Source organism: Drosophila miranda (assembly GCF_003369915.1).
Source record: "Drosophila miranda strain MSH22 chromosome Y unlocalized genomic scaffold, D.miranda_PacBio2.1 Contig_Y2_pilon, whole genome shotgun sequence".
Classification (NCBI taxonomy): Eukaryota; Metazoa; Arthropoda; class Insecta; order Diptera; family Drosophilidae; genus Drosophila; species Drosophila miranda.
In genome coordinates, this window is record NW_022881614.1 from 11,464,748 (window position 1) to 11,488,545 (window position 23,798).

General features: G+C 45.1%; 7 protein-coding genes and 1 long non-coding RNA gene across 8 annotated transcripts; 2 read left to right on the plus strand and 6 right to left on the minus strand.

Annotated features, from left to right (window-relative positions):
* Window positions 1-1,280: 1,280 nt before the first annotated feature.
* On the minus strand, window positions 1,281-2,022 carry LOC117193523 (cuticular protein 47Eg-like). The gene is made up of 2 exons (XM_033398269.1): window positions 1,745-2,022; window positions 1,281-1,672 (listed from the first exon to the last, which is right to left on the minus strand). The coding sequence occupies exons 1-2, from the start codon at window positions 1,754-1,756 to the stop codon at window positions 1,331-1,333; spliced, it is 354 nt and encodes a 117-aa protein (XP_033254160.1). The 5' UTR covers window positions 1,757-2,022; the 3' UTR covers window positions 1,281-1,330.
* A 250-nt stretch (window positions 2,023-2,272) lies between these two features.
* LOC117193522 (trafficking protein particle complex subunit 2-like protein) lies at window positions 2,273-3,018 on the minus strand. Its single transcript, XM_033398268.1, has 5 exons — window positions 2,914-3,018; window positions 2,757-2,859; window positions 2,569-2,702; window positions 2,432-2,511; window positions 2,273-2,372 (listed from the first exon to the last, which is right to left on the minus strand). The coding sequence occupies exons 2-5, from the start codon at window positions 2,848-2,850 to the stop codon at window positions 2,327-2,329; spliced, it is 354 nt and encodes a 117-aa protein (XP_033254159.1). The 5' UTR covers window positions 2,851-2,859; window positions 2,914-3,018; the 3' UTR covers window positions 2,273-2,326.
* Window positions 3,019-3,106: 88 nt separating this feature from the next.
* On the plus strand, window positions 3,107-3,975 carry LOC108159835 (protein Vhl). The gene has a single exon (XM_017293425.2). The coding sequence runs from the start codon at window positions 3,213-3,215 to the stop codon at window positions 3,777-3,779; it is 567 nt and encodes a 188-aa protein (XP_017148914.2). The 5' UTR covers window positions 3,107-3,212; the 3' UTR covers window positions 3,780-3,975.
* A 74-nt stretch (window positions 3,976-4,049) lies between these two features.
* Window positions 4,050-7,139, minus strand: LOC108159831 (WD repeat-containing protein 48 homolog). The gene is made up of 9 exons (XM_017293411.2): window positions 6,940-7,139; window positions 6,639-6,858; window positions 5,579-6,573; window positions 5,403-5,507; window positions 5,208-5,347; window positions 4,954-5,149; window positions 4,695-4,889; window positions 4,525-4,630; window positions 4,050-4,461 (listed from the first exon to the last, which is right to left on the minus strand). The coding sequence occupies exons 1-9, from the start codon at window positions 6,979-6,981 to the stop codon at window positions 4,418-4,420; spliced, it is 2,043 nt and encodes a 680-aa protein (XP_017148900.2). The 5' UTR covers window positions 6,982-7,139; the 3' UTR covers window positions 4,050-4,417.
* A 933-nt stretch (window positions 7,140-8,072) lies between these two features.
* On the plus strand, window positions 8,073-8,640 carry LOC117193628. Its single transcript, XM_033398371.1, has one exon. The coding sequence runs from the start codon at window positions 8,149-8,151 to the stop codon at window positions 8,614-8,616; it is 468 nt and encodes a 155-aa protein (XP_033254262.1). The 5' UTR covers window positions 8,073-8,148; the 3' UTR covers window positions 8,617-8,640.
* A 110-nt stretch (window positions 8,641-8,750) lies between these two features.
* Window positions 8,751-13,000, minus strand: LOC117185932 (F-box/LRR-repeat protein 6-like). The gene is made up of 9 exons (XM_033398361.1): window positions 12,629-13,000; window positions 11,236-12,117; window positions 10,965-11,175; window positions 10,724-10,899; window positions 10,520-10,660; window positions 10,296-10,463; window positions 10,003-10,235; window positions 9,800-9,934; window positions 8,751-9,741 (listed from the first exon to the last, which is right to left on the minus strand). Exons 2-9 carry the CDS (start codon window positions 12,103-12,105, stop codon window positions 9,531-9,533), a joined length of 2,145 nt encoding a protein of 714 aa, XP_033254252.1. The 5' UTR covers window positions 12,106-12,117; window positions 12,629-13,000; the 3' UTR covers window positions 8,751-9,530.
* A 92-nt stretch (window positions 13,001-13,092) lies between these two features.
* On the minus strand, window positions 13,093-13,825 carry LOC117193630 (UPF0605 protein GA14893-like). The gene is made up of 2 exons (XM_033398376.1): window positions 13,683-13,825; window positions 13,093-13,627 (listed from the first exon to the last, which is right to left on the minus strand). Exon 2 carries the CDS (start codon window positions 13,442-13,444, stop codon window positions 13,112-13,114), a length of 333 nt encoding a protein of 110 aa, XP_033254267.1. The 5' UTR covers window positions 13,445-13,627; window positions 13,683-13,825; the 3' UTR covers window positions 13,093-13,111.
* Window positions 13,826-15,837: 2,012 nt separating this feature from the next.
* Window positions 15,838-16,297, minus strand: LOC117193632. Its single transcript, XR_004474648.1, has 2 exons — window positions 16,192-16,297; window positions 15,838-16,124 (listed from the first exon to the last, which is right to left on the minus strand). It is a non-coding gene; the product is annotated as an uncharacterized LOC117193632 (long non-coding RNA).
* Between the last annotated feature and the right edge of the window lie 7,501 nt (window positions 16,298-23,798).

Sequence of the window (23,798 nt, forward strand, 5' to 3'; positions counted from 1 at the left end):
CAGCCAAAGCAGGCGCCAAAACTTGACGTCACTTTGACACATTGACCATTTGTTTATAAGTATGTGGTATAGCTATTAATTAACTAGCAGATAAAATATGATGCCAATAACTCAAAATGCCTCAGATTACTAATTGCCAACAGTTGGGGAGATGTGCATGAGAGATTCGAAGAGATTCCCTGATGATCTCTTCTCTTGATGGACAGGCGCCGACATCGATTCGTCAATCGATAGAAATCTGTTTTCAGTAACAGTGTGTCAGTGTTTTCATGTGGCGTTTTCCAAACGATTAGCCTCAGAGAACCAGAGAATCAACGGGTTTCTTTTTAGTCGAATCGGTAACCGGAGCGCCAGAGTTTCCATGTTATTTTGACATTTGTGTGGCGGCGAGGTCTAGCCTTGATCGTCGCCAAGACCATTTTTTCCAGAGTCTCCGGCAGCCGGATAATTGATGGAGGCATTCACTTTGCCCCGTCGTCATAATTGCAGTGGCATCTGCATCAACGAGTACACTAAACGCTCCTAGAGGCCCTCCTCTCAGCCATCCCACTTCTCATCGGATCGCTGTCAAACGCGATAAAATTTAACATTTGCATCTGAAGTTATGACAACAATAAGGCTGCTCCACTGATCCACTGATCCATCCCATCGTGATCACGTGATTCGATATCGCTGGTAAATGTAAATGGAAATGTCTCTCCCAGCATAGCATCTCCCATGCGGATCAAGTCTCAGGTCGGGTCGGATTGCCAATCTGGGTGAATGCGAAAAATCCAAATTATGCATTCGTCATATGGGAAGTAACCCTATAGGCGTGTTTCTCGTGGGTGGGAAAGAGGTTTACTCGCAATATTGTTTTCGCTACTGCGTTTCATGGGCAAGCACTGATGGTTCCGAGCTCTGAGTCTGAGATCTTCTACTAGTGAGGTTCGCCCAAAAGTTTGGTATATCTCTGCATTGCTGAAAAACGAAATCGAAAGTGATTTACATACCACTTGCCCCGTAGATCCGAGTATCTATAAATTCAAGTTCAGGGCCAAAAAGTCAACTATTTAAGTAGCATAAATATGCACATATGTATGTATGTATGTCTCCTCCTGTGTTTTTTCCCCTTGACTATCTCGTAGACCTTGTCATTTTTTGGGGGACGCATAAATTTAGGGGAACTCGTTTTAGTGTCCGCTAATTAGTTGCGATTGAATATTCACATATTTCAGTTTCTCCCATCAGCCATGTGCCATCAGCCGAGATGCATGATCGATGCTTTGGGGAGGAATGAATTCGAAACTGAAGTTAACTTTTAACTGCTTTTATTTTTGGTAAACAATGCTTATTCCTTAGGGGGGTGGGCTGCGATCCAGTCCAGGGCGCGCTGGATGGCCTCTGGGATTGGGGGAGGGGTTGGCAGAGGGGGCTTGGCAGCCAGCACCTGGTATCCGTTCTCGTCGGCAAGGTACTGGATGGAGACTGGCACACCCTCGGGAGATGTCCAGGCCTGGTCGCCCTTAACCACCCACTGCTCGCCTTGCTGCTCACCTTGCTGGTGGACGTTCACGGAGTTGTCGAGCTCCAGAGCATACTTGAAGCTGTCAACGTTGACTTCCGCTTCACTACGGAGCACATTGGCATCCTCGTTGGCGTAGGCCACAGCCAGCAGACAGGCGAAAGCAATCTATTGTGGGGAATCGGAGAACAAGTTAGCCATTATCCTGCTAGGAATCTTTCGGGATTTAAAGCCACTTACGATGAACTTCATGGTGTTTTCTTGAAGACTTGAAGAGACTTACTGATATCGAAATGGAACTTCTGTCATCTTTTTATATGCTGCTTTTGCCGCGCGGCGATAAGACGCCCAAGTTCAGGTCGTCTGACGTAGAGGATTTTAAATTCCACTAATTATGCATATGATAATCAAAAATACACGTTTTCTGATTATCCAAAGATCCAACCGAAATTCATATCAAGACCCAAACAGGCGGAAGATGTGTCTGCGACGGAGACATTAACTATGTGTCGAATACTAGAAACATCGTAAAGATATAATTAATTCTCTATTTTCGTCAAAAAAATCGATAAAAGAACATCATTTTAATAAGTTCGTTCGTCTTGTTTTAAACTGGTTTCAATATTGTTCGCATTTTGTGTAAATATAGATGTCTGTTGGCTCCGGCGTGGACAAGGCCACCTTGACAGCACATCCCACGTTGCCTACAGCTCTGCTCTTCTCCCAGCAGTCACCCCCGCAAAACATCAATCTGAATCAATCAACCTCTCTTTTTTGATTATAAATAATTTACTTTATTGCCCATTTAGCTGTAACCTAAAGCTATGCGTTGCCGCTCATCAATTTTTGTACGGCACGATCGAATTTTCTGCAAAAAGAAATGGGATGTGAGTGGGAGTATAAAAATTATCCCATGAGAAGACTTACTTGAAAGTCAGGGACTCGCCCGGAATGTAAAAGGGATTGCAGACGGCATCTGTGTAGAGGATATGCAGGTTTCGAAAGGTCTGGAAAGTATTGAAAGTGGCATTGGCATGTCTACCAGCTGTGGGACTAGTACTTACCGCTCGCACCTCGTTCTCGGAATCAATGACCACTATGAATTTCACCCTGGAATTGGTGACGAAGCCATAGCTGAATGCAGACAAAAAACACCGGTTAGCCTTAGCGCCACGCTGAGCATACATTTTATGATTCTCTGTGGAATATAAAAGTCTCAGGTAGAGTTCCTTTGACTCGGGAACTCACTTGCCAATCAAACACTTCTCCTCTACCACGTCCAGAGCGGCGTGTACATGGTACTGCAGGTCCAGCTCCTGCTCCATATCCGATGTAGTCAGGTACATCGGGGCATTCTTCAAATATTAAAAATGTAAGTACATGCATCCATTTGTACGAATATTACTCACATCTTTGCCAATAACTGCAAAAAATTACATTTTACTTGTTTATTTACTTTCAGCGCAACAGCTGACGACAGCGGCACCGACAAAGTATCGGAATTAAAATCGATGCAAAGTATCGATTGTTGGGAAAAAGTCAAGTGCTGCCACACTGGTGAATTTAACAAGACCGTATTTTGCCAAAAATTTTGCCACAAATTTATAAGACCAGAAATTTTTATCTATACTCATTGTGGTAGTTGGAGAAAAAAACATTAAAAATTGATATCATAGCTATTACTGATCGGCTTAGCACCCTGCTGGAGATGGCGCTGCAGATTGCACATAACAATCGTGGCAATCCGCACGCGCTGCATCCTCCACCAGCCGCCGAGCTTGTAGAGGTCTTTGTGCTATTTGTCAACACAACAAATCGCACTGTTGATCTCTATTGGGTGTGCGACCGCGATACGGAGAACATGTATCTCAGCCTGAAGCCGTTCGAGGAGGTGCGCGTCAACACGTACAACACGCACACTTGGCTCTTCCGCGACTACTACACAGGCGAGCGGATGCACGTTAAGTCCAGGCGCATATTTGTGCCCGTTCCCATGCGCGTTCCAAAGAACCCTCAAAATCCCGAGGAGCTGTGCGATGTACGCAGCCAGGTGAACATCCATTTCCCGATGCGCAAACTCAAGGACACCTGTCTTTGGCTGCTTGCGCGCTATCTAAATCGCACGAGCAATTCACCTCGAAGGCTGGTCAGCAACTATATGATACCTTCGACGCTGAAGCAACAGTTGTTCGTTATTCTGACCACCATGGAGTCCTACTCGAGGACGGCTCGCATCAGACGGCGTCGCGTCCGAGAGATGATAAATAATATTTAAAGTGGCATAAGGGAAGAAACCCAAGCTTGATTTCCAAATAGTTTTAATAATAACTTTAATTGATTTTCAATTGTATCATCTTTCCTTTGATTTGTTTGTTTGTTACTTATGTACAAATTGGCTTGCATAGAGCGTTTTATAGGTTGGTTTTCTACGATTGCATTGATTTTTGTATTTTTTAACAGTTTACTTATAATTAAATATATAATATATGTTCTATGTATATATGTATTTATATATATATATATATATATATATATATATATATATATAAACCTAGTGTAAAAACAATGTGAATATTACGCAATTCTCTAGATCTAAATGTTTTCAGATGCGATGCCAGATAATGTAAATGGTATGTCTGCGGATTATCTACTTGTGTGTTGTGTCGCAAACTTAATCTCTTTTAAGTCTGAATCTGAAGTATATAATAATTCCTAAACAGAGCAAACAAATAGCACCCTGGTGCATTTACATAAATAAATGTTTAAACAGATTCCTTCTTAAATGGTTAGTCCACAGGACAAAGTAATTACAAATACATTGCAAAATACATACAAATGGTTAATCGAACAAACTACAGCTTAAATCTTTCAATTTAGCGGGAATCGGCTAGGAGAGTGATTTCATGCCGTCGCTCAATACTTTCGCGTGACGCGCTCCAGACTATCTCCGATCGAACCTGTTGAGTGAACGGACTGGACTTACAGATGGACCTAATCAGATCGCATTTGAGTGGTCTTACCGTCGTAATTGAAGTTCTGCTTTGTTTTGTATTGAAATGTAAGATCTGTTGATTGCTTCCAGATGAAGTGACGCACCGTACGCAGGTCCATGTCGGGGTCCACGACCTAAGTTAACAATGGAATGGCAATAGAATATACACAGAAGCTATAAAGGGATCGCTCAACTTACCACATCGTTGCACGACAGTTTGATGCGTTCATCCGCTGGCAGCTGTGAGCCTTCCGAGTTGCCGTCGCTTTGGCTGTTCAGCAATGAATTGTTTGCGTTGGCCCCGCTTGGGGTTGTCTCTGCATTCAGCACCTTCTCGAGCACATGCTCGCACACCTTGCGGCACTGAATGAACTCGTTGGCCACCAGGCGATCCTGCACAAATGAAAGGTAAAGCATAATTTAATATGAGTGCCATACTACCATCATTTGACTCTACCTTCTTGGTGCGCTCTGGCTTGGTCATCTGTGGGTGCGGCTGCAGGAAGAACGGTATTTTGAGGAACTTGGGAATGTTCTTCTCAATCACCACATCGGTAACCCACTGCGGTGCTGTCTCATGTAGCAGAGTGCATTCGCTGTCGCCCGCTGCGTCGCGGACCAACAGACGGCAGACAGTCCGCCCGCCCACCTCGCTATTGGATAGTCACAATATGAGAATACTTGTAGCGAATGGAATACTATACGACTCACCTGAATATGACTGGCGTATGTTTGGGCACTTGAAAGTAGCCGTTGCCATGCATGTCCGGCTCCAATTGGTTTTGCGGTATTCTATGCGGTGGTGTCCAGTACTCGAGCAGTGCCTCCAAGAGTAATTTCCCATAGTTTATCTGCACAATTGAGTTAAAATCAGGACATTCCATCAGAAATGTATACCTTTCATACCTTTATCTCTGTTGTGGGATCGACGCACTCCGGCAGTCCGGCCTCGATAGACACCCAAGCCGAGAAGCAATCGCCCTCCTCCTGACCCAAAACAATCGTTGGCATCTGCAGTGAGAGATATCATATAGAGAGGTTATAATGTTGGTATTACAAGGTAAAGTAAAGGAGTAACTCACCCCAGTTTTGAGATCCACTGTGAACCAATTTGGAATGTAGACTTGCTTGTTGCGCTTTTTCACCTCCGCCTCGTAGTCGATTGGGCCCAGAGTGTCCTTCTTGACCACTCTTAGAACGTCGTAGAGCACGACTTGATCCTGGGAGTCTTTCGTTAATATATAACGCTTGTCGTTCAGCACAGTACACTCCTTGATGGCGGCCCCGCCCTTGATGCAAGCCAGCTCCGTGCCACCTTGCGTCCACTGTGCATCCAAACCGCCCGACGAGTTCAGGGTGCCCCTATCGTACATGGGCAGTTTCCAACAGCGAATGTCCGAATTCCAGGTGGTGGCCCACACGCCAGTCTTGTCCATGTTGTAGCCCAGACTGAGCACAGGCGCCTTCTCCTCGCATACGAGCGTCTTGTTGCTGGGATTACGCATCTCTGTCACAATAATATTTTGATCCCTGCTCCCCGATATTATGTATTGAAAGTTCTCGCTCATTAGCATCGACCACACGCCCTCCTTGTGTACGTGTATGGTCTGAACGCAGCGTTGTTGGCCCAAATTCCAGACCTTGATGGTGCCATCAGAGCTTCCGGATACAACCTGGTTGCCGTCGGGGGAGACTACAAGGCAGCGAACGTTTTCCGTGTGCCCTCGGAGCTTCATGCTTCGCATACAGGTTCTCGGATCCCATATTCGCAGTATATTCTCGGTGGATCCGCTCACAATTACGGTGCCAGAGGGATTCATGGCCAGGCTATAGATCGAATCCTTTGACCCAGTCAGACTAGAGGTTGTAACGGTGTTGTTGCTGGCAGTTAGCGCTGTTAGTGTGTTGACATCCCACAGGAATATCGCCTTGTCTAGCCCAGCGCTGGCTACTTGCTCTCGATCCTTGGCATAGGCCAGAGCCTGGACATAGTCGCGATGTGTTCTGAGGGTCGACATGCAGAAGCCTTTCTGAGCATTCCACACCTTCACCGTGGTATCACAACTGGCGCTGATAACTGAATGGACAAATGGTTAGACATTATATTCACTATAATGGCTCATTATCCATTATCCGACTTACGGTTCCTTCCGTTGCAGCAGAGCACTATGTCGTTGACCCAATCATTGTGATGTTCCATCGACTGTATGTACTTCTCGCTGGACTCCGAGCACGTGTTCCAAACCCGGATGATCGCATCACGTCCGGCCGAATACAATTTGCCATTGTTCGGATCTAGCTGCAACGAATTGACACCATTCCGATGCTGTTTCTCCTCGGCGTCTCGTATCACGAAGGAAACCTAGAGAATTGGGCGCTTTGTAAACTCAATTTTCTCCTCGCCTTCCACGTTCTGATAAGGCCATTCTGTTTCCCCACTCACCTGCATCTTTTTCCGAGCTTGACAAGTCTTGTGCGTCAACATGTCTACAAATCGAAATCTAGGAATTTCCAACCAAGTCCGAAATTTTTCGCACCTATTTCTCTCTCTTTCTCTCCAAATTCTTTCCTCCTCTCTTTCTCTTGGTCCTCTCCTTCTCCGGCGCCGGCTAGTGATGCCACTCAGTTTTTGTATGTGTTTTGAAAACAGCTGTGGTTCAGGGCTGAGTTTTGTCGATAAAATCTCCAGGGCTACTTCATCTGTTAAATTTAATTTTCAAAGATTTATTTAAGAATAAAGGGTATAGAAACTTCCATGCATCATTTATTGCAATGAATTGCATTTAAATACTTGGCGCGCACTACTCGACTCTCTTCAAACCGGTTAAGGCTCTCGTTTTTGCTCTCTCTCGTTTAACCGCTAGGCAACAAACTTTGTTTTAGTTAAAATACAACAAATGGGAGTACTTACAAGTAGTTAATCCGGATCAAAATTGATTCAGCAATCATATAAAATTATCTGGGCAAAACTGAGAGATCTATATAGCTGGGAATATTTGACGGAAGAAAGAATAACCAAGAATTAGTCGTCATAACCGGTTCAGAACAATGAGTCCCATTCCATGCACACATACCCTGGAGGAAGTGGATGTTATAGAGTTGTGAATATGTTTGTCATCCAAGACTCCGTAGGTATCAGGATCGAGATAAATATACACAAGATACTAATAATGTACTTGAATATGTCTAAAGAATATCAATTTAAGAAAAGGTCTTTATAAATCACGTTTCATCTTCATATAATATTAACAAAATAGGGTATACAAAGGCCTATACTAGGGCTTACACGCCACATAGCGACTGTTTTTGTTGTTGAACTATTTTGTTTAAGCCTTGTTTTAGTCAAAATGCACTAAAAGCAAGTGTTTAAAATAAGCCAGTTAAGTAGAAAATACGTTAATTAACTAGATAAAATTATGTGGGCACGGCTAAATTTTCTATATAGCTAATAATATTCGCCGGAAGATCAAAAACGAGGAATATGTAAAAAAGAACTTGGATCCGTCAGTATATTTACGGTATATTTTTAAAATTAAACGGTATATTTTAGTATATTATAACGATAAATCTTTATATAACAAAAAAAAAAGAAGACTGCGCTATCGCCGGAATAATATAATATTACGTTGATTTTGCATTTGCACTAAAAATTATGGCCAGCGGACAAAATAACGACGAGGGCAGCTTGTGCGAGAAAATAGGCTTGAAGCCGCTCACCAAAGAAAACGTGTTCAACTACTACATACCACTGCATGGGCTGGTCAGCTATGGAGCTCTATCGGTCAATGTTATGAACCCTCAGATTGTGCCCAAGCTGTTGCCGAAAAATGACCTTACTAATGTGTTCTTGATTTCATCTGCGGTAGGCACGGGTTTCTACATTTACGGTCGTCCCCACCTGAAGGACGTCAAGTCAAACAAGCGCCTGGCGTATGCAGCTCTCGGCGGCGTTCTGTTCAGTATGGGGTCAGTGCTGGCCTGGGCCCTACTAAACTCATCTCTAGCTGAAGATAATGCTCTTCTCGCCACTTTGGTTGGACTGGGAACCGGCGCCGCCATTGTGAAGGAACTAAGAGATGACTCCGGATATGTGAAGAGTAGATGTGAGCCGCATATTTGAATAAAATTATGTATTAAAATCGAAGAATCTTTGCTTTTTGTGCGGAAAGAGAGATAGGGATTGGATTTTTTACGAAGCAGCAATACATACATACATGTATGTATGTTTGTACATAAGTACAAACAATAGAGATTGAAAGTGTTTGCGTTTATTATAAATTAAATGTAATGTACCTTTAATTGCCTTCTCTTAACTACAAATAATGCCTAACAATTGAATTGTGTTATTTAATTAATATTTATGTGTGGTATAGCATTTATTAATGGTTAATATTGAAAACATTCAATGAGAACGTTCTCAAACGCCAATATGTACATTTCAATCGGGTTCATTCTACAAAGTGTCTTATTTATCGACTTTTCAATTGACGACTACTATCTTTATGGTTAATAAATCAATATGTATTTCGAGAAATACAATTTTTACTTAGTCTAGATTCTTGTATACGTACATACTTTACAAACACACAATGGTTGGACTTACTAATAATGAATCGTATGTGCATACACAAAAAAAAATTAAATCGTCCTTGCAAGTGGTTGGTACTCGCCGTTCTACAAAAAATTCGAATCAACTATATTATGAATACATATTGCATTTACAAAAGATTGCAGCGTGGTCTCTCAACGGCTCCTTTTTTTGTTTCGGATGGAGAAAGATAACGGAACGTCTAGTATACTAAGATAGTACAATTATTACACACTACCGCCTATAAACAAGATAAGCATAATTGGAAGATGCAAGCCATTGCAATTGAAATATTCATATTGAAATATTTTCGCGGACTACGATTACATCAAAAAAAATCGCCGAACGACTCTTCTGCGTGGAAGCAACCATTTAAAATACATTTAAATGTGGCCCGCTTGCTCAACAATAAAACCGATGTGTGACTGACTGGCACACTGACTGTATTAGTTGCTCCCACTGCTGCGACTGTCTTTTAGCTGCACCCCAAGAACTTCGCGGAGTTCGCGCAACTGCTGCGCTCCTTGCATAAGACGCTTAACCCCGCGCGGCAGTCCACGGCATGAAGCCAGGTTGATTGAGCTCATGTTGGCGCAGTTTTTGAGTATTTCCTTGACTGCCTCATCCGAAACGGACGAGCCACACAGATTCAAATGCCTGCACGGGATAAAATAATGAGATTTTTCTGTTATTTTTCGGATTCGCAATTACTTACGCCAATGGGCACTCGCTCCCCTTTTCGGCAAGGGCGCGCAATGCATTGTCTATCGGCTGCTGCACATTTGCCCAGGCCAGGTCCAGTTCTATGAGACTATGCGCCCACTTGGAGGCAATGAGTTCCAGACCCGACCTACGAGACACAACCAGAAGAAGGAATAGTAAACCTCAAACTGTGGGAACGAGGAGGATTGGACTTACCCCACATCGCGCGTAACTGAGCAGCCTGAAAGGTATAAATGCTTGATATCCCAGGCTGGTAACCGGATGAGGCTCTCGTGCGTCAACCGAGTACAGTTGCGCACATCTAGCAGCTTCAGCTTGGAGCTGCTCTTCAGTAGGCGCTGTAGGTGATCATCGCAAATGATGCGAGATTCATCTGTCGTTGCAGCCACGGAGAGCTCTTCGAGATTTGGAAAGCCAGGTGAATCCATCTAAAAATATTTAAAGCCTAGAGTAACTTCTTTGTGACAAGCTTGAATTTCCAAGCTTACAATTTCCTGCATTCCAGCTATGCTCGGCGTAATGTGCGAGTTTGTCACACGCAGAACCTTCAACTTTTGGCATCCATGCTGCAGTTTCTCAATGTGAAGCACGCCGTGAGATGTGGCCTGCGTGGTCACATTCGAGAGATCCAATAGCGTCAGATTCGGACAGTGAGCCTGGAAGGAAATCATTGATTACCACAGCCTATTATTACTGAAGACTGCATACACACCGACAGTACGCCGACTATCTGGGGTATACCCGCCAGACGGTTGTGCGCCAAGTGGAGATGAGTTAGACGACTGCCAATGGTCTGAAGCGCGTTGCACAGAGAGACCATGCCAACAGCGGTCTTGCTGGCATTCATCTCAAGCTGTAAGTAGATTTAAAAAACATAGTTAGCTGGCTTCCTCCGCGGCGCTGACCTGCAACTTACGTTAATGGAGCTCAAGTCTAATCTTTCTAGTTTCTTCATGTTGTCCACCAAATAGGTTAAATTGTCTGAGGTGAATCCTTTCCAGCCGGACAGCGTGATACCAGTTAAGTTCGGACAACCGACAGCCAACTTGGTGAGGAAGCAATTGATGGATATATCCGATATTTTCCAGTTGGCTGCAAACAGATAAAAACTCTCAATTAAAGAGAAAGGTTCAGGCTTGACGTTTTTTTTCACTTACAAACATTCAGCTCGGTGCAGGCACTGCAGCGGTTATCCACAAACCACTTGAGTTTGAGTTCAGTGCGATACTTCTCCTTTATCCATGTGGTCAGATCCATTGTGTGCCACAGTGAGGGGGTAAGAGAAACCTGCCGCCACAGGGAGCAAACACGTCCCAGGCGAAAGAGAGTGGGCAGGCAGCCGTCCTTCTCAATAACGTGTTCGAAAATCTAAAAGTAAAGAGCAACCTTGAGTCCTTCTGCTAGTTGTCTTCAGCGCCTTTGACTTACTTGGAAGAGGACTTCCGCAGGAAGCCTCTCAGCCCAGGCACTCGTCGAACAGACTGCTTCTCCTTCTACCGCCTCTGCTGCACTGCTCGTCGAGACCTTCTTCTTTCGCGGCTCACATTCACTCTCGTCGCTGTCCGGCTGCTTCGGCTTGCGAACGCGCTTGCGTGCCGGCTTGGTAGCAGCAGGGACGGGGACGGGAGGTGATGTTACTGTCGGCGTGCTGTCTCCCCCAGCCACACCATCAGATTTTTTAATGCACAGCTTAATGCCGACTTTGTTGTCGCTGATCTCGCTTTCGTACATAGGCAATGCCTTCGGTTTGCGAGATCGGGAGGCGCGCGGTGACGTGGATGCCGACTTATTGGGCTTTTTGTTGCTTAACGCTGTGGCCAGCGGTTTTCCCGACTTTGGTATAGAGCCATTGACCGCTGACGGCTCCTCTTGCTGTTCCTGCTTCGGTGCCGGCGGGGGCTGTTCGCCCACAGGTGAATGCTGACCATCGGATGCTGGTGAGCACGACGTCGATGTGGCCGTGTTGGTCTCATCAGTTTGTGTTTCTGACTTTGGTGGAGACAGTATATTCTCTGGTATGACGGGTGCTGTTGCTGCCGTTTCGGTAGCCAGCAGCTGTGGCGGCGTGTGTGAAGGCGTTGATGGAGTTAGCGTGTTGATATCCACCGTGGTCGGTTTCTCCTTATCTGTTGGACTTTGTTCATTCTCCACCTGCACACTTTTCGTATCCCCAGCCGGTTCCATGTCTTCCGAGTCCTTGGCAGAAGGCGCACTCGTGCACTCATCAGCTTTATCCTTTGGGCCATCCTCGTCGGACATTTTCGTGTCCTCAACGCTTGGTGCCACCTCTCCACTCATCACTTAAATGTTCTGCAATTAAATATTCAAAGTAAATACAAATTTCCATATTCCGGCCGGGAAAATCGATGCAAAATATGCTCAACCCATTTTGCCGGCATTTCACTGTTTCCTATGCGTTCCCATTCTTATTTTCGTTCTCATTCGAAAAGCTCTCTCCGAACTCAATATGCACTCGTAAATCTCACCTGCTACAACAAATTATACATACATATATTTTTTTGTTTTTATTTTCATTCGTTTGTTCGCTTTTAATAAACAAGTTGAGAGCCGTTGGTCGGGTCGCAACGACTTTTTCGTGACCTGTGCGCACACTCGAGCTAATTTCCCGCCACCAAAAATCAAACACAAACACCCAAATCAACGGGCGCTAAGAGATTCTGAGACATTGCCATAATCTCTGACCTATCTCTTGGGGTTCCACGTTTCTCTGCAGTGGGAAAACTACACTTGATCGTCGCACTCATATGCTGCTCGTGGCCCGTTTGCGTGCAGGGTGCAAATCGGCATTTATTCAACTCACCACTTGAAAGAGAGGTAGGTACACAAATGTATGTTATCTTCCGACCGACTATTCGACTCACTCGCACACACTGCGGTACTGTACTGCAACTGTAGTGTGTGAACAGAACGGCACTATGTGTGTGTATTTGAATTGTTTGATTTCGATTCTTAAGATTTTTTCCTGTAGCGTTTTTGGAAATTTTCCCCGTTCGCGATGCCGAGACTGTGGCTTTTACATTGTTGCCAGGCGCTTGAGGCACTGGATACCAATTGATCACGGCATGGAGAGCAATTGGTTTATTATTAACACACACAATCAATTAAAACTTATTTCCACCAAAACGACGTAGAAGCAGAAAGCTAGGGATGTTGTTGTCGTATCGATAAGCAAAACAATCGGGAGTGTGACCGGGTTCGAGTAGCGTATAAATACGCAAGGCAGAGCAATTGTTTATTGGACGTTACAATTTTGTAACATAATATATGAGTTTAAGTATACTCACTAATAAGTGTAGTCGAGATTCGACACCTCTGGCAGACCGGTAAGACCCCTGTGAATTTCTAGCCAGCGCTTGGCATTGATTGTTGTCTTGCCATAGGTACGTCCAAACTTGTAGAGCTCTCCCGGCACATGACCCGCGTAGCTGGGAACCAAGCCGATGTCGTCGTGATAAATCACAAAGTGTCCCACCGGTGGACAAGTTACTGCCGGCCTGGTCAAGTCCTGGCCGCAGCACCAAACGTCGCGCTTCCTCTTGTACATGTAATCGGAGAAGCTGCACAGGGCTCGGTGGGTGAGCACCTGGTTCGATTCGCCAAATCGGGTAACGGCCATGGGTATATGAGCGGCACATCCATTGATTATAAACTTCTCGTCGTCGTCATCCTCCAGGAAGTGCGGGGATGTGAACTTGCTGTAGCGCAGCTTATCCACTCTGGGCGGACACTCTTCATCCTTGACGCCCTTTGAGCGACCGGTGACGGGAATGAGGGGCGAACGGTATCTCGCTTGCGGGAGCTGAGGGAAGAAATATTTAGTGGAAGATATTATATTATGGGGATGGAATACGCACCAGACGCTCATTCAGCTTGCGTTCAAAGAGTCCTTTTCCGCTTTCCAACAGATCGCGATGACGAAGTGTTCGATTTTGTAACGTGCAACCACGATGTAGGCGAGATGGTCCTCTCAGCTTGGAGCGGCACGCTGTCAATTTTCCGGCTACGGGTCCGCCGGCCACGAGTGTGGTGTTCTTATGTATTTTGCTCCTAAGCTGAGGCCTACCCTATTATTATTTTACATTTAATGCGTGTCACTAAGCCATTTGAAACCGGACGGAAAGCACAACACCTAAAACGAAAGACAATGACTGCACTGGTGAACGGACAACGACAAGAATTCCTCAGCTGTTCATGAGGAGTGATGTTCGCCCACCCTACCTTGGTCTTGTTGTGCCCGATAACACATGATTTGCTACAAGACCCCTTATATTATGGGGGACCTACAGGGGCTTGCTGCAGGAGATCAAACACTACTGCTTCTACTCACACATTATAAACATTTATTCATTGCTTATGACTAAAATTCTTGATCCCTTGTAATTAAGTTCATTCATTAGTTTCTCCCTTCCCCGAGTATTGGCTACGACTTAATTTTAAATAAAATAGAGTGAAGTAATGTAAATAAGTAAGAAGCTTAGATTAAATATTTTTGAGAACAGATAATTTGAATAGGAATGAAAACAAAAGAAATGTAAGAAATTTTAATCTGAGCATTCGCTGGCATATCGATCCATCAAAAGGGAAGGTGTAATACGCGAGAGACGCAGGGAAAAGAATCAAGAGGAGAGCAATTATCTACGAGTTTCCGATGCCCTCTCTTTTCATCCCACTAATTGGGTGTGCTCCCGTGACGAACCTTCAGAGCATTCGCCCCACAAAAAAGTGGAAGATAATTTATTTGTTTAATTAAAACCACTTACAGGAACCTCCATCGACGAAGCCCTTCCGACTTGGGTTTCTGAAAAGTTAAAAAAAAGAGAACACACACAAGAGGGACAATGAAATAACCCGGGTAAAAATGCTTAGAGCATATGACTGTGTTACGTTATTTTTTTTTTGTCTTATTCTTGCTATTTTTAAACCCGATACTCAAAATGAGTATTGGGGTATATTAGATTTGCGGTAAAAGTGGATGTGTGTAACGTCCAGAAGGAATCGTTTCCGACCCCATAAAGTATATATATTCTTGATCAGCATCAATAGCCGAGTCGATTGGGCCCTGTCTGTCTGTCTGTCTGTCCGTCCGTCCGTCTGCCCGTCTGTCCGTCCGTCCGTCTGTCCATCCCCTTCAGCGCCTAGCGCTCAAAGACTATAAGAGCTAGAGCAACGATGTTTTGGATCCAGACTTCTGTGATATGTCACTGATACAAAAATAATTCAAAACTTCGCCCCGCCCACTTCCGCCCCCACAAAGGACGAAAATCTGTGGCATCCACAATTTTAAAGATATGAGAAAACAAAAAACTTAGGATTGTAGAGAATTATTATTATTATAGCCAGCATCAAGAAAACAATTTCATTTTTTCTCGCCCTGTCTCTCTCTAACACACACGTAGCATAGGCGGCTTTGCTTAGAGTAAAACATTAGCGCCTAGATCTCAGAGACTACAAAAGCTAGAGCAACCAAATTTGGTATCCACACTCCTAATATATCGGACCGAGACGAGTTTGTTTCAAAATTTCGCCACACCCCCTTCCGCCCCCGCAAAGGACGAAAATCTGGGGATATTCAAAAATCTCAGAGACTATTAAGGCTAGAGTAACCAAATTTGGTATCCGCACTCCTGTTAGATCTTACTATAAAACGTGTATCTCAAAATTTCACCCCACCCCCTTCCGCCCACACAAAGGACGAAAATCTGTTGCATCCACAATATTGCACATTCGAGAAAACTAAAAACGCAGAATCATAGATAATGACCATATCTATCAGATTGCTGAATCTGGATCAGATCAGATCATTTTTATAGCCAATAGGAACAAATCAATTTGCAGTGGCTACGCAGCGCCCGACGTCACGCTCAGACTGATTTTCTGTCTCTCTCGCACGCACTCTTTGTCGTGTCGTTTAATATTAGCGGCGTCTGCCGGAGGGGAGCCATACTGACTTAGCATCGGGTATAACTGTAGAGTTGCGGTGTCCGCAGCAACTCACAACGTTCCCCCTCGTTTTTTTTTGTTTCTTTTGGACCAGGCTAGATCTCTGTGACAATTTCAACTTCGATCAGCCACTAACTGCCGAACACTTTTTCCTCTCTGCCTCCCCCCTACGCGCGGGGTATGGACGCATACGCGGAGCGATGAAACAAACCGACGCGGCTGCCGTCTGCCGGGCACTAGCTGGCCTCTCCTCTCTGGCTCGCCGAATTGCTCCAAGGCGACGTCCCAAAGCTCCGGCGAATTTCTATGACCTGCAGCTGGTTGTCGTGGAAGACGAGCCTCCTCCAATTTCCAACCTAGGGAAATTTGCACACACAGAACACCCTTATACACTTCACTCGGCTGTTTTTCTTTTCAACTTACCCAAACGGGTGCCCCGTCGAAAGGGTGTATTGCAAGGGTATCACTGTACAACGCCTCACTGCCTGAGATATATTTCCTTGTCGTTATTTAATTTAAAAGGTTTCTCTCTCTTTTTTTATATTTACTTAAAAACCCCGCTGCCACTTTAGAAAATGAACACCATCCAATGCTGTCGACCAGGCTTGGAATGCTACAATGGCGTCCAATGACATCTATTTGTAGCCTCTCTTCTCGTCGAACTTCGACTTCGAACCCGCTCTCCTTTCGACGAGGAAGTCTGACCTGGCTCTGACCCACTCTCTGATCCCAGGCCCTCCTTGCCGACTGTTAAAGAGAATTTCTCTTGCCTCTCGTCAGATGGTGCCTAATTTTCGGCGGACCCCCAAAAACCCTAGGCCTCCTCACAGCAGCTACAAGCCTCACCGTACAACTCCCCCTGCCAAGATCAGACTTGGGGTGCAGAAGGCTCACAAGGATGAACCGCTTGTCGTTGTTATTGGCAGGGCCAATGATTCGGCCCTGCAGATCTTCCAACTCATAAAGCGAATTTCCGAGCTTTCTCAGAACTCTAGCCTTCACGAAAGCGTGGTCAAGCTTAGCGTTGTATCCAGCTTGGAAGTTGCTTTGTTTAAAATTCCTTCTATAAACTTCCTGCCCAACCTGGTATACTACCTCTCTTGATCTTAGATTATACTGCTTTTCATTACGAGCATTTTGCTTATCCATTACTTCACGTGCTTTCTTCCTGACCAACTCCAAGGAATCCTCTTTTGTGAAAGCTTCCAGCATCTCCAGCGATCTCAGCAAAGAGTAAGTGCCACCAGAAGTGATCATCTGCTGACCAAACACCATGTAATATGGCGTAGCGCCTACTCCCGAGTGGATGGACGATCTCAGCGCACAACAAATGCTGCTTAAATTCTCGTCCCAATATTTTTGATCCGGACGCACATACGCTCTGATGGCGGCAATCACTGAGCGATTGACTCTCTCGGAGGCATTTGCCTGTGGCGCGTGTACCGCTGTCAAGGTATGTGAGATACGGTGGCTTTTTAAAAGGCTTTGGAATTTTTCAGCCCTGAATTGGGATCCATTGACGGACACTATGGTTTCCGGCACCCCGAAAGTATGAAAGCGATCCTCCCGCAAGTATTTGATAACTACATCAGCTGTCAGCTTCTTAACGGCTTTGAGGAAAACAAATTTAGAATAATGGTCTAACACGATAAAAATAGCGACGTGACCACTTCGAGACCTAGGATATGGACCAAGAAAATCAATGTAAAGTCGCTGAAAGAATCTTTGTGATTCGGCCGGCTTTCCCATGGGTGGCCGCATAGTAAAGTTCGGCGCTTTTGTGGTCTTACATTCACTGCAATTGTTCACATAAGCTTTGACGTCGTTAGCCAATCCTGGCCAAAAGTAGTACCTACGGACGCGCTCCAAGGTCTTATGAATACCCCCATGCGAGGCTAACGGATCATCATGTGACTGTTTTAAGATCTCGCTGATCAAATCCTTAGGCACCCATAATTTCCAGGCAAACGAGTCATGAAGTAAGTCGCCATTCGCATGCTCAGCTCTTCGGTAAACTAAGTTGTCGACCACTTTTACGTCTGGCAATTGTTCCTGGTTGCTCTCTACACGCTCCACCAATTCACGATACCCTGCCGCTCTGAAGTGAGGAGATTCTAGATCCACCAGAAGCCCATTACTCTTGTCTATCGCTGCGATCTCATCCTGGTGAACCCTTGACAATGCATCTGGGACTATGTTCTGGGTTCCCTTTCGGTGCTCGATGCTAAATCGGAAACCTTGCAATTTTAGTGCCCATCGAGCTAACCTCGAGTGCAGATCATTTTGGGACATCAACCACTTCAGTGATGCATGATCTGTTATCACGGTGAATTGATGACCTTCGACATAAGCTCTGAACTTTTTTATGCACACTAAGGCCGCCAGGCACTCTAGCTCGGTCACTGTATAATTGCGCTGGGCTTTATTCAGCTTTTTAGACACGAAAGCTATCGGCATTTCATCCCCTTCCTCCGTCTTCTGGACTAGTACACCCCCTACTCCCGTATTGCTCGCATCGCAATGTATATAGAAGGGCTTTCCAAAGTCAGGACTTCTTAAAACTGGAGCCTTGCACAGCATTTCTTTCAATTTCTCAAAGGCCTCTATTCCACCCTGGGACATGACGAATTTTTTGTTTTGTTTTAGCAAGTCTGTTAAAGGGGCGGATAGCGAAGCAAAATCATGTATAAATTTCCTATACCACCCGGCCATTCCAAGGAAGTTCCTCAGGGCTCGGAGAGTTCTTGGGAGCGGAAACTTAGTAATAGCGGAAATCTTTTCCGGGTCTGTTTTAATACCGCCTTCGCCAATTACGTGACCTAGATATTTTACGGATTTCCTACAGAATCTGCTCTTCTCTATATTTATGGTCAGCCCTGCGTGACGGATGTGTTCTGCCACCGAACGCAGTACCTCAAGATGCGAGGGAAATGTGTCTGAAATGACCAGCAGGTCATCTAAGTAGACAAACACTTGATTTCGAAGAGCTGCGGGTATTACCTTATCCATGAGTCTGGACATGGTTTGTGAGGCGTTGCATAAACCAAAAGGCATGACCTTGTATTGGTACAACGGCCTCCCTGGTATGGTGAATGCAGTCTTGTCTCTCGACGCCACCTCCAAAGGTATTTGCCAAAATGCATCTTTCAAGTCCAGGCTAGTTACGTATTCTGCCTTGGGCAATCTACTCAAGATGCCATCAATTTGGGGCAACGGGTACACATCTTTTTCTGTCACCGCGTTTACTTTTCGACTGTCTAGACAAAGACGAGCTTTCCCAGGCTTTTGGACAAGAACCACCGGAGAAGACCAAGCGCTTCCTGACTCCTCAATCACCCCTAATCTCAGCATCCTATCAACTTCCCCGTACAGCAATTTCTCAACGGCCGGTGAGACTGAGAAATGTCTCTGCTTTACGGGCTTCGCATTCCCCACATCGATGGTATGACAAAGCATATCTGTCCTTCCCAGACCCGACACAGCGAAAGATGGAAATAGGGAAATCACCTGGTTTAACGCTGCCTCCTGAGCAGAAGTATGAACATCTGAACTCTCGCAAATTTCGGAAATCTTCCATTCGGACGGTAATAATTTGAAAAGGGACCAAAAATCAATACCTAAATATAAATCTTGACTTAAATTAGGAATTATGAATAGCTCTATCGTTTTCGACTCCCCGCGGTACTCTATCTTAGTTGTTATCTTGCCTACTATTTGATGCTTCTTTCCATCTGCCGTAAAAGCATTGGACGATACCGCTTTAAATGGTTTCTTACTGCATACTACCTCCTTTGCCAATTGACCACCCACGCAACTCATTCCGGCGCCAGTATCTAGCAATCCTACTACGGTTCTATCGAGTAACTTGACCTCGGCATACGGCCTCTTGTCTCCTTCCTTTTTCCTTATTTCATTAATACATTTGAGAGATTTAAAATGGGCCTTAATTCTACGTGCATTTTTAGTTAATCTCCTTGACTTAACAATTTCCACTGGAGGTGCTAACTTCTTACCCTCTATCAAATTTATATGCCATCCCACTATCGGTGGCTCCGCCTCCCAAAAATCCCGAGAAGGCTCTTCTTGCGTTTTGCCACTTGCTGCATCTAGTTTTGTTTCGCCGACCCCCTCTGCCGAACACTGGTCAGCCGACGAGACTCTGCCGTGTTCTCCTTGTTGTTTTTTTGACACTTTTTGCAAGATGGCTTATACGTGTTCGGCGCTCCGCAGCCAAAGCAGAATATTTTCCGTTTAGCAACGCAGTCGTGGTAACGGTGTCCTTCTTTTCGACAATTCCAACACACCAAGGATAAAGCTGCTATCTCCTCCCCAAACTCCGATTCCGAGAATTCTTCCGCATCCTCTCCCAAGGCTTCGTCCACTAGCTCCGAGATTTGCTTTCGAAATGGAGCAGGTTTTTGATAGCCATGAGTCCGACGCACCTCTTCCATAAAACATTCTCGCATCCGACATATATCCCGTAGTACTTCTATTGAGTCTATTTTCTGATTCAGGATCTCATGCTGTATTTCCGGCCGCAAATTCCGACGAACGATCTCGACCAGAGTTTTATGAGAAAGAGGCTGCTCTAACCTGTCAGTGAGCTTTTGGATTGCGTCAAAAAATACCTCGAAAGTCTCTTTTTCTCTTTGTTTCCTTTCGCGAATCATCTGTCTGATGTCTACGTCCGTCCGGGAATCCCTAAACTGCTTCCTCAACGCATCACACAGATCCATCCACCGCACTGAGCCAACTGTCTTGTGATACCTTCAATAAAAATCAGATGCTTTCCCTTGAAACAGAGTGTTTGCATTGCTGCACAACAGCATAAAGTTCCCTTCCAACGTTTGATGGGTAAGGGCCTCTACTCGGTATATAAATGAATCCACGCTTAAGGAGTCTGAGGCTCCCGAAAAGCGAAGCTTCCAATTATTCATTATATGACCCACCTTGTCAGGTCTCTGAGCTAAGTCAGATACTGCTGATCTAGAGAGCGAAGTCCGGAGTGGAGGGGTGTAAACTGCGCCCTGGTTCCCCTCGGGAATTTCTATCAATTGGTCCAAAGAAGCGTTCCTATTCAGGCTCCCTACTGACGGCTGCGGGATTTGCGCATTAGAAGCTAACCGAGCTTCGACAGTGGTACTTATCATTTGAGACATCTTCTCCGTCAGGTTGATAAGTAATTCATTCTGCATACCCCTAATAGCCGCCGTGATCTCCCTAGACACTTGATTTGAGCTAAACGCTTGATTTGAAGTAGACGCTTGACCCTCCGACCCCGCTTGGGATTGCTTACTGCCTCCTGCGAGAAGTGACTTTGTCTGCTGTCTAGTCTTGCCAGGCACCAGAGGAGGCTGACCAACCGTTGGGGCAATACAAACCGCATTGCAAACTGGACAGGTTGTTTGGGTCTTAAGGTATGTTCGCATGCATTGTTCGCGAATAATATGATCGACAGATTTGATTTTAGTGGACTGTATTTATTTTGTTCTTGTCCAGTTCGATGTCTATTTGGTACTGAGAAAATGCCGTCGCAGCGGCGGTAAGAATATGTGTGTATACAAATTTTCGTCTCTTCCATTCTCATATTGTTCTCCTTTTCCGATGGTTCTTCGCTTAGCGATGGACTTGTTATACGTTCCTCAACATCCCGGCCCCCCTGAAACAAAGTTTCGGAACGGGGCAATACCGCGATTTTAGTAATTGGTCGGGTTAATTCTCCAGATGCGGTCTTAAGCTTGACAGCTCGAACCAGTTCGTCCTTTCCTGGATAGGCTTCTATAACTCTTGCGATGTGCCATGAAGCCGGTGGGCTGTTGGACTCCTTAACAAGCACAACGTCTCCGATCGAGATATTAGGGTTAGACGTGGTCCACTTTGGACGCTGTTGAAGAGTGGTCAGGTAATCCTGATGCCATTGTTTCCAGAAGCCTTGGTACATGGACTGGATACTCTGCCAGTACCCCAATCGACCCACAGTAATGTGACCCAAGTCAGCCTTCGGTATAGTGGTGAATGGTCGTCCAATTAAGAAGTGAGCCGGCGATAAATAGTTGACCTCAGTATCCGGTGTGTAGCATAGAGGACGTGAGTTGACCACTGCGCTGACTTGCGCAAGTAGGGTACGCATCTGCTCAAATGTAAGCATTGAGGTTCCGACGACTCGTCGAAGGTGCAGTTTAACAGATCGAACTGCCGATTCCCATTTTCCACCCCAATGAGGTGAGCCAGGCGGAAAGAATACCCATTGTATGCCGTCATCCGCCAGGGTATGAGTAACCAGGTCGGTGTGTTGCTGTGACGCCAGTAGAGTTTGCATTTCATCAAGTGTGCGTTTCGCGCCGATGAAATTTGTGCCGTTGTCACTGTAGATTTTGGCACACTTGCCACGTAGAGATATGAAGCGCCGCAGTGCAGCCAGGAACGTTTCAGTGGTGAGATCCGTGGCAAGTTCCAAATGTATTGCCGATGTGACCAGGCAAACGAATAGGCATATATAGCCCTTGCTCATACGTGGTTTGCGAACCTTGCCATCCTTGAGAAGGATTGGCCCAGCATAGTCGCAACCGGTGTTGACAAATGGCAGTGCTTGTGTGATACGAATGCTGGGTAGATCAGCCATTCGTTGCTGTAATGTATGCTGTCTTTGTCGAAAGCATGCCAAACATGCTCATTCAGCTTGCGTTCAAAGAGTCCTTTTCCGCTTTCCAACAGATCGCGATGACGAAGTGTTCGATTTTGTAACGTGCAACCACGATGTAGGCGAGATGGTCCTCTCAGCTTGGAGCGGCACGCTGTCAATTTTCCGGCTACTGGCTCGTCGGCAACGAGTGTGGTGTTCTTATGCATTTTCCTCCTAAGCTGAGGCCTACCCTATTATTATTTTACATTTAATGCGTGTCACTAAGCCATTTGAAACCGGACGGAAAGCACACCTAAAACGAAAGACAATGACTGCACTGGTGAACGGACAACGACAAGAATTCCTCAGCTGTTCATGAGGAGTGATGTTCGCCCACCCTACCTTGGTCTTGTTGTGCCCGATAACACATGATTTGCTACAAGACCCCTTATATTATGGGGGACCTACAGGGGCTTGCTGCAGGAGATCAAACACTACTGCTTCTACTCACACATTATAAACATTTATTCATTGCTTATGACTAAAATTCTTGATCCCTTGTAATTAAGTTTATTCATTAGTTTCTCCCTTCCCCGAGTATTGGCTACGACTTAATTTTAAATAAAATAGAGTGAAGTAATGTAAATAAGTAAGAAGCTTAGATTAAATATGTTTGAGAACAGATAATTTGAATAGGAATGAAAACAAAAGAAATGTAAGAAATTTTAATCTGAGCATTCGCTGGCATATCGATCCATCAAAAGGGAAGGTGTAATACGCGAGAGACGCAGGGAAAAGAATCAAGAGGAGAGCAATTATCTACGACTTTCCGATGCCCTCTCTTTTCATCCCACTAATTGGGTGTGCTCTCGTGACGAACCTTCAGAGCATTCGCCCCACAAAAAAATGGAAGATAATTTATTTGTTTAATTAAAACCACTTACAGGAACCTCCATCGACGAAGCGCTTCCGACTTGGGTTTCTGAAAAGTTTAAAAAAAAAGAGAACACACAATTCGCACACACAAAAAAAAGTGAGACGACGACCGAGTGGCTCAGGCAGGTCGAGCTAATTTTACTGTGAATTTTTATCTCTCTTATCTCTCCGCATTCCTCTGCGGTCAGTTTCGCATTCCTCTTTGCGGATCACCGGCGCTTATCGAGCACCGGTATGTGGGGGCTCGCCCTCAGCGGCAAAGTTAGGTGGAGAAAAAGGGAAAGGGATAGAGAGATCAAAAAGCCTAAATGAAGAGGGACAATGAAATAACCCGGGTAAAAATGCTTAGAGCATATGACTGTGTTACGTTATTTTTTTTTGTCTTATTCTTGCTATTTTTTTTTTTTTTTTCTTTTGGACCAGGCTAGATCTCTGTGACAATTTCAACTTCGATCAGCCACTAACTGCCGAA